The sequence below is a fragment of the Crocodylus siamensis genome, unplaced genomic scaffold, assembly GCF_052110815.1.
Source record: "Crocodylus siamensis isolate JL-2025a unplaced genomic scaffold, ASM5211081v1 HiC_scaffold_663, whole genome shotgun sequence".
Lineage (NCBI taxonomy): Eukaryota > Metazoa > Chordata > Crocodylia > Crocodylidae > Crocodylus > Crocodylus siamensis.
This window is the reverse complement of record NW_028325071.1, coordinates 1-8,728: the sequence shown is the minus strand read 5'-3', so window position 1 is coordinate 8,728 and position 8,728 is coordinate 1. Positions and strand designations below refer to the sequence as shown.

The window sequence follows — 8,728 nt, the reverse complement described above, 5'->3', positions numbered from 1 at the left end:
TGCAAATGCTCCATGTTCCAGCTCCCACCCAGGCTGAGCTGGGCAAGAGTTGGGGTGAAAGGGCAGGGGCAGCCGCTCCATGGGCCCCCTGTGCAGCCTGTGGTCCCTGAGGGGGCGGGGGGCTTCACAGGGGTGGACTGAGATGGAAATTACCTGTTGGCTGGGGAACGGGGCGGCCTGGAAAACAAGAAGCATGGTGAGAGTCTGAGCAGGGTCAGCTCCTTCCTGAGAGATCAGAGCTCCCAGCCTAGTCCTGGAGCATGGGGCAGACCCCATTAGGGACCTTTCAACCCCACATTAAATACCCAAATCATACATTCACCTAAACAGGGCTGGATATAGGGGTTCACTGTATGCACATGTAGATATTTCCCTGAAGTGCATTCACTACTCTGTGCTTTGGTCTCTATTTCCGGAGAACATCAAGTCTCGATCACTTCTACCACGGTCACACTGGTGCGAGCCTCAGTGTCAGCTAGGAAGGTGTCTGTATCTTTATTATCTGACCCAAGACAGGCAGGGAGATACGGGCAGAGTCAAGTGTCGGGAGCACCCACAGACCAGACCATGGCTGTGCACATTTCGGAGGAGCCCGCGCTGTTTTTCTTTTCAACCAAAAGCAGCAGTTGAAAATCTAGGGAAGAAGGAGGTGGCGATGGGGCGTCAGCAATGGTGAACCTAATTCTGATCAGCATGGAGGAAAGAGAGAAGACACTATCCTTGCTATCCTGTTTCTCATAACACAGGCTCTTTTCCTTAAAAAAACAATAAAAAGAAACACCCAAAAAACAGAGGGTGGAAATTTTAATGAGCATTAGATGTGAGAAATATGATAAGAGCAGCCCCCACTAGTTCCCAGGTAAGAGTAAAGCTTCATGGGCCCCACAGGGAGCAGATCCATGACAAGTGCTTTCTCCTGTCTGCTGCTGCTCTTCACCTCCTGCCTCCAGGAAAGGTCTGTTATTCTCCCCTCTGCCGTTCAAAGTGAAAGGGTACATTTTCTCCCTGGGTCTGTTGTAGGTGAGACAATCCTTCACCTGATCCCTCGTGGAGCCTCGGGGCTAAGGGTGAATCCAAAACAACGGACACGTGCAGGGCTGAGGGTCTACATGATATTGCACTGAACAAAACCAGTCTGACCCACCAGCTGGCAACGCTTCCCCTGCTGGAGCAGCAAGGTCCAGGCCAAGGGAAGCTGAAATGAAGGTGTGCTGGGGTAGGAAGATTTCCCAGCGGCAAACCTTGGTCTGTCCCAGTGACAAGCAGCAGGACAGAAGAGAGAGGTTTGGGGCAAAAAGCCCCCCTGACACCTCAGCCCCATGAAGTCCCACAGTGGGGTACACCCAGGGGCCCCCACCCCCTTGGGACTGGCACCTCCTGGCCCAGGGTCACTGCCTTGCTGCAGAGCACAGAAAATGCCCTGAGTGAAGGCAGGGGCAGCTCTGCCCACACATGGCCCCTGCTCTGCCCTGCCCTTCAGAGGAGGAGAGATAATGGGATCCAGCCCCAGCCCCAGATCACAGCCCAGGAGGCCCCTGCCAGACTGCAGGGCAGCTCCTGCTGGGGGCTGGGAGGGAAGGGAGCCTGGAGCCAGGCCCACAGACCGAGCACATTGCCCCAAGGAACCAGTGCTGTAGCAAAGGGCGGGTGGCAAGTGGGGAGACCGCCCCGGGCTCCAAAGCGAAGGAGCACCAACACGTACTGCCCAGCCGGGGTGCCGGATGGAGCCATGAGCGGCTCATTTGAGCCGGGATTCGGGGGTGGTGGAAGGGCAACTCCCGCTGCTATGTGCACTCCCGGGCAAGCATGGAGTGGCGTGTGCTCCTCCCCCAACTCTCCCCCCCGATCTGTGCATGGTGTAAGGGCAGGCTGCCACTGCATGGCTTTGCCCTGGGCAACAAACTTCATTGCTACGGCACTGCAAGGAACCCCTACTTCCACCACCCCATCCATGCCCCACTCACCTTTCTTGTTCCTCAGGAAGACGAGGAGTCCCAGCGCCAGGAAGATCAGCCCCAGCACAAAGCCCCCGACCCCCATCAGCATCTTGCTCCTCGCTGAGTCCAACTGTGCCTCTGTGGGGACAGGAGCTCAGTGGTGTGGGGCTGAGTCCGGGCTCCCACCCCCTGCTAAAACACCCCTGCCTCCTATGGAGAAGGGGTCTGACCCTGGTCAGCCCTTTCAGGCTGCACACAGGGAGATCTCAGGGGCTGCCCCAGGTTCCCAGTATCATACCCCAGAGCACGGCGAGGGGCCCGGCAGGCTGCTGTGCTCCACCTGGCAGGTGTAGACGTCCCCGCTCCGGGGGGGCATTTCCAGCATCACCAGGATCTGGAAGGTCCAGTCTCCGTTCTGCATCAGCTCCGTGGACACCACTCCGGCCGTCTGCCTCTGCCCATTCTTCAACCACTTGACCTCAATCCTGTTGGGGTAAAACCCCATCACGGAGCAAATCAGTGTGTCCGGGTGGGCCTGGGCTCCGGATTTTGTTGTGGAGACTTTCTCCTTGGGCTTCACTGCGGGGGAAAGAGGTGGAGAGAATGAGCTGGGTAAATGAGTCAGTCATTCCTCACCAGGGAAAGTTTTCTCCCCCCACCTCCAGCCCTCCTCAGTATCTCTCACCCCTAAGCCTTGAGATCATTTAAATCTTTATTTTGGTGCCACTATAAAACTGCTGTGTTTTTTCACATCCAGGAGAAATTCTTGTCTCCAGGAACACCTAATTGGGCTTTGCAATGTCAGCCTTAAATAAGGAATATGGTAAGAGCAGTTTCCAAGCAAACATGTAGATCACATCTGCAGGGACTCTCAAGAAGTAGAGCAAATAACAGCCTCAGCTCCCTCCCTGCTGCTACTCAGTTACTTACAGTAAGGAAATATCCCCGCCCCTCCTCTTTTGTCTCTTAAAAAACAATTTGTATCTCAATTTGTGCTGCTTGTTGCATGTAGTATGGTATTTTGTTTTATTAAACTAAACATTAATTGCAGTTTTTTTATTTAGTTGCAAATGACCTGAGGAGATGTGGTTCCTTAAGCCCCTTAAATCAATGTAAAATGCCTCACAAAGCATCTCAGTGAAGTTGTAGTGCTCAGAATCCAGAAGCATCTTTCAGAGGCTCTGGAGTCTTCTTTTTATTGAAGATGTCAGGGGAAACCTCTCCGTGTTGGAGGCCAAGCTCTATGGCTGCAGCATCAAGTGTCCTGTCCTGAGTTAATGGCTTCCTGCTGTGGGCACCCAGGGGTTTGCTAGGGAGTGCAGGAGACTGGCAAAGACATCCCAGGCTTGGGCTCTAGCCCTGTGCCCAGGAGACCCCATCATGGGTCTCATAAGCAGGGATCGAGGGTTTCCATTTGCTGCAAAAAAATGTGGATTTTGTCCTTTAAAGAGAAACGGCAGTGGGGTTTTACTCCATGGTAGCAGGGCTGGTGCAGAGGTCTTGGGGACAGCAGCAGCAGTGAGTCTTGCCACATTGCTCCATCCTCCTGTGCCAGGTCCCACCCCCGGGCTACAAAAGCTGCTCCTGCCTGGTGGCAGTCCCGCCAGGCTACAGCCTCCTGCTGTGCTGTGGGCACACCAGTCTGGGGAGGCATGTGCCCCTCTTAATGCCATCCCACCTCATCACCTACTGTGTCACCTGTGGCGGGCCAGTAGGGGGTGCTGCTGCACTGAGCCACCCACCATACTACACCCGACCACCTTCCAGGACCCGAGTGCCTCCCTGGGGGCACCCCACGACTGGGCAACCCCCTTCCTGGAGCACACTTACTAGCCCGGGGTCATGCCGCCACCACCCAGGGTCTAGCCTGCTCCTGGCTCTGTACCCCCGGGAAACACAGGCCTAGCAGTCCTTGAGAGTGCTTGACTCACTGCAAGAACTTGGGGTGTTTCCCTTAGTTTGAAGCACAAACAGTGGTTTCCCTTAGTCAGCCAAACCAAGGGGACCCTAAGACATAATCTAGCCCCTTCCCCAATAAGTCTCCAATGCTAGAGAGAAAGGAGAACTTTATTGGTTGCAAGGAGTAGGTTTGGACTAGGGTACAGGGTAGAGCAATATCAGAGAAATCCCATCAAGCAAGCACGGTGGCTGGGTAGCCTTTGATAACGCGTCTGAGTTACTGCAAGCTGTATATCTAGTTAGATCTCAGGTAGCTCTCAAGTCTCATCCAGAGGCAGGTGGAGATTGCCTCTGGAGACAGGCAGTTCCTTGATCATGAGTTTCAAGAGAGAGAGCAAGTCTCAGATGGTCCAGCTTTTCTTTGTGAGTTTGCATCATGGCTACTGCCGTTCCTTCTGGGCAGTCCTTCTCTTGCGTAGCCCTTATGACCTCATTTCCCTGCTGCAATGAAGGCCAGCAACTGTTGGCTGCCAGCCAACCACTGTGAAATGCATCACTGGTTGTCGGGTGGACTGGCAGGTCTGTAGCCCGCTCCCAGGCAGGTTGGCGTTGCTTAGATCAACAGGGAGTTTGAGCCCCCGCCCAGGTGTGTGATGCCAGTTATTGGGCCTGTGCAAGTCGGCAGCAGTTCGATCGGCTTCAGATCCAGCCTTTTTGGATGGCCGGGATCCAATCCGGAGGTCTGGACCGGGTTTGTGCCTCGATCCGGCCGAAGCGGCTCTGAAGCTTTGGAGCTGCCTCGGAGATCTGGCCACAGGGTATAATGGGGAATCAATGAAATATCTATAGCTTTGTTGTTTTCTGTCTGATTTGGACAGAAATTGCGAGAATGGTAGCCTCTGCTGAGAGCACGCAGCCTGCTAAGTTTCAACAAGATCAGTTAAGGGGCTTGGGGGAAAATGTACCCCAAATTCTTGAAAGCCAAACTCATGTCATGGCTGCATGGTACACCACAGGGGGGTAAAAACTGCAGGCTGGTATCTCTCTCTCAGGCCACAAAGCCTGCCAGGTTTCAAGGATATCGGTGCAGGGGCACCGATGGGGGGAACTGCATGTCAAGCTGCAAACAAGCAAAACTCGTGCTATGGGTGACGCTGCGTGCGAAGGCGCAGCGGGGTGACAGCTGCAGGGACGGTGGCCCCTGCTGTGATCCTGCAGCTGTCGAGGACATCGGTGCAGGGGGAGTCTGGGGCCCTGCACCCCTAGCTGCTGACATGTAAAACTCGAGCCAAGACTGTGTCTGTATTTTATTGATTCTTTCCTCTCCTTAGCCTGGTTTTGTAGGTGCTAATTGATGCTCGGGAACTCGTTATGTAGTAGCTAGGTCCTGTGTGTTGAGCTGGGCCTGAGTCCCTGGTCCTGAGTGAATCAGGATTGATTGGTTGGTAACTGGGAACGCAGCAGCTTCGCAGCCAGACCTGCAGCCGCGTCTCCCCTCCCGCCCCAGACAGGCACAGTCAGCCCCACAGCACCCAGGGCTCCAGCTGTTTTCTGTCAGCAGCTCGAGGGGCACGTCCCCAAACCCCATCACCCATCTTCTTGACCCTTGGCAGGCTTTGTGGCCTCAGCAAGAGCTACCAGCCCTGCCGTTTTCACCCCACTGTGCTGAAACACCTAGACGTGAGTTTTGTTTCAAGAACTTGGGGTGCCGTTGCCCCCAAACCCTGGCACCGATCTTCCTGAAACTTGGCAAGCTTCATTCTCTCTGCAGAGTATACCAGCCTGAAAATATTATCCAAATTGGACAACAAACAACAAAGTTATAGATATGTTATTGTTTCCCCATTATACCCTAGGCCGGATCTCCGAGGCGGCTCCGAGGCGCTTCGGGAAGCCGCACGCGGCAGCGCTTCGACCCCGACGTGCTGCTTCCCACCCCGAAGTGTCCCGAGGTCTCTGGATCTGCAGCTCTGCCCGGAGCCTCGCACAGCCCTACCAGTCACGCAGGCGGGGAGCAGGTTTCCCCTCGCTCAGGACCGTGTCCAGCTCAGGGTACAACTCGGGGGCACCTGACGAGATGGGGCAGAGGGGCCGGCCCTTCGCAGTGACTATGTTAACCAAGTTGTCACAGAGCCGAGTGTTTGGGGAGAGGCAGAGGGGGCATTGTGCCACATCACCTCTGATTGGAAACCCCCCCTGCCCCCACAACCCCCTTTCCCAACATACTGCCGAGCCGGGGACGTCGGGGAGGAGAAGGGGGGGCAGTGAGGGGCAGCAGCAGGGAGGGGGCACTGGGGGCCTTGCCAGGAGTGAGGGGCACTGGCAGGGTCGTGGGGCTGAAGCTTGGGAGTGAAGAGCAGCAACATATCGCGGCTGCTCAGCACCACAAAGGAACAGGCGGAGGCCGCAGCTGGACCGGCATCATGGTGGGTGAAGAGGAAAGGAGAACCTCGGATTTTCCATCATTAAAAAACCCAAAATCAAATGCCAAAATCTAAAGGGATTTAGACTGTATTGTACTGTAACGACTGAGGCACTGGCTGGCTTCCAAACTGGTTTAAAATTGGAAAAATAGCAATAAAACCTGGTGTGCAGCTGACAGCTCTATATACAGCAGAGTTTCAATTTAGTCATAGAAAAACATGGATTTGGGTTTTTTAATCACAAAATTTTGGATTTTTAAACACAGGACACCAGGATCCCTGCTCATCAGGATGAGATTCCTGTTACCCCCTGAATGCAGTGACTTGCCCCGCAACCAAGAGCAGCAAGCTTGTCTTCTAGGACACGAGGGAGACCCTTCCAGTTTCCTACTCTGCGGGAAATGGCACATCCCCCAGGATCTGGGTGGGCAAAGCTGTCTGGGGCTCCCAGGAAACCCCCAGCTGTGGTGCCCCCTCCCAGGCAGTAGAGAGCTGCCCCTGCCCTAGGGAAAGGCCCCACAGGGCTGTGAGTCCCCCCGGCTCCTGCCTGTGGCCCCTGTGCCCCCGCCTGGACTGACCTGCTGAAGGGCCCCCCGCAAAGTGGGTTGTAACCGGTGGTTTCTAGAGACACGAGCCCTGATTTTAGTCACTGGTGGACACCCCACGCCATGCTCCGGGGACCAGGGTGGATGGCCACTTCCCAGCCACAGGAGCACTCAAGCATGGAGGAAGAAAGAGCCACCCAGCCCCACTACACGCCCCGCCCTGTACCCCCCAGGCAGTGCCCAGCTCCCTTCCTTTCCTGACCATGGGTGACCGCTGTGCCCCTCCCCTCTCCCAGCTCCGGGGGTCCTGATGCTCCTGGGTCACTTCTGCACCTGCCCATGTGACCTGGCGGCCCCCAGCTGCCTCCTCCCCGTTCAGTGCAGTGTCCCTGCAGCCCCCATGTGTCCTGCCCCCCACCACAGTGAGACTTTGTGAACCCCCAAGAAGTACAACCCTGCAGCCCCACATGCCCTCCAGGCATCTTATTCTTGTTTCCTTGTTGCTTCTGGCCCCTGCCCAGTTCCTCCTTCTCCCCCCGAGGTCCTGCACCCCCCAGCTCCTCCTGTCCCCCCATGTGATCCCTTTCCCCTTCCCAGTCACACCTGCCCCTTCCTCTGCCCTTGCCCCATGGAGCAGCTCTGCCCCTGCCCTGTCTGTGTGGGGGGGACTGTGGGGAGCCTCAGCTTCAGCTCCTGGCCCTCTCCCCCCACAACCTCTGTGGACACAGGAAAGGCCCCAGACCCCCGTGGACACAGCGCTGTGGGTAGTCATGTGCCCCTGCTCAAACACTCCCGAGGGGACCGAGTTCCCCTTTGGGTGCAGCGATGATGTTCCCATGCACCCCGCAGTGAGGAGGGGCCTGGGGAAACACCCCAGTGACTGGCCCTGGCCCCACCGCCTCTGAACCCCACGACAGCCCCAGACCCCAGGGACTCACTTCTCCGGGACGCTGTGAAGGGTGCGAACACCCCGCAGTTGTGTCGGCAGAACCTGTCCACGTGTCCCCGTTTGTACGCCAGCACGTCCTTCTGGCTGCTCCAGTGCTTGGCATCAGGCTCCCCTGCTCCGTGTCAGCCACGTGCACACCCACGTCGCTGTCGAAGTGCACGTCCTGCTGCTGGATCCAGATGTGCCTGTCCAGAAACCTCACGCGCTGGGAGCCGTTGGTGCAGTGACACTCCTGCTTGTTCTGGTACAGGAAATACTCTGGAGTGGGGAGGGGGACAGAGCGGGTGTGGGTCAGGGTCTTCCCACCGCAACACAGCCCACACCTCCAGCACTGCTGCTGGGGGCCCACGGAGGGCACCCACCCAGCCATCTGCTGATCCTCCTGCCCAACCCCCAGGCTGCCCAGCTGCTCCCACCCTCACATCCTGACCCCACCGGTGACCCTCCACCTCAGACCACTGCCTGTCCAGCAACCAGGTGTCCATCGAGGGGGATTTCCCTGCTTCTCTCCCCCGCAGCATTGCCTCCAGCTGTCCATTGAGGGCCCCGGTGCAGAAACACCCTGCGAATCCCTGTCCCCAAAAGGCTGAAACCATTTCCCAGTGCAGAAAAGCCCAGAGCTCCTGAGGCTCTAACCTGTGTCCAAGGGACCTGGAGCAGAGTTGGAGGGCTGGAGCCCGGCAGTGCCACACAATGGGGGTGCGGGGTGCTGGGCACCCCCATAGCTGGGCAGGACTCTGACTGCCTCAAACCGGCTGCACCCCTGACCTCGCCCCAGCCATGCACTGTCTTGAGGGCCCAGGACCTGTCACGCACCTCTACGAACACTCGCATGGATGTTGGGGATGGGGACAGTGTGACCCAGACAGAGCTGCAGACCTGCCCCCACCTTGCTCCTGACACTGAGCACCACTGAGACCCCACTATCCACCTCCTGCCATCCCATTGCACCCTGCTGTCCCCCACCAGCAGCAG

At 56.9% G+C, this 8,728-nt stretch overlaps 1 protein-coding gene across 1 annotated transcript; it reads right to left on the bottom strand.

Moving 5' to 3' along the window:
* Positions 1-153: 153 nt before the first annotated feature.
* Positions 154-8,011, bottom strand: LOC149851625 (HLA class II histocompatibility antigen, DRB1 beta chain-like; the record flags this gene model as incomplete). The annotated part of the gene is given in 6 exon segments (XM_090030543.1): positions 154-177; positions 1,965-2,075; positions 2,236-2,250; positions 2,253-2,516; positions 7,743-7,868; positions 7,871-8,011. Coding segments are annotated over 6 exon segments (681 nt in total), but the record flags the coding sequence as incomplete, so codon positions are not given.
* Positions 8,012-8,728: the final 717 nt, after the last annotated feature.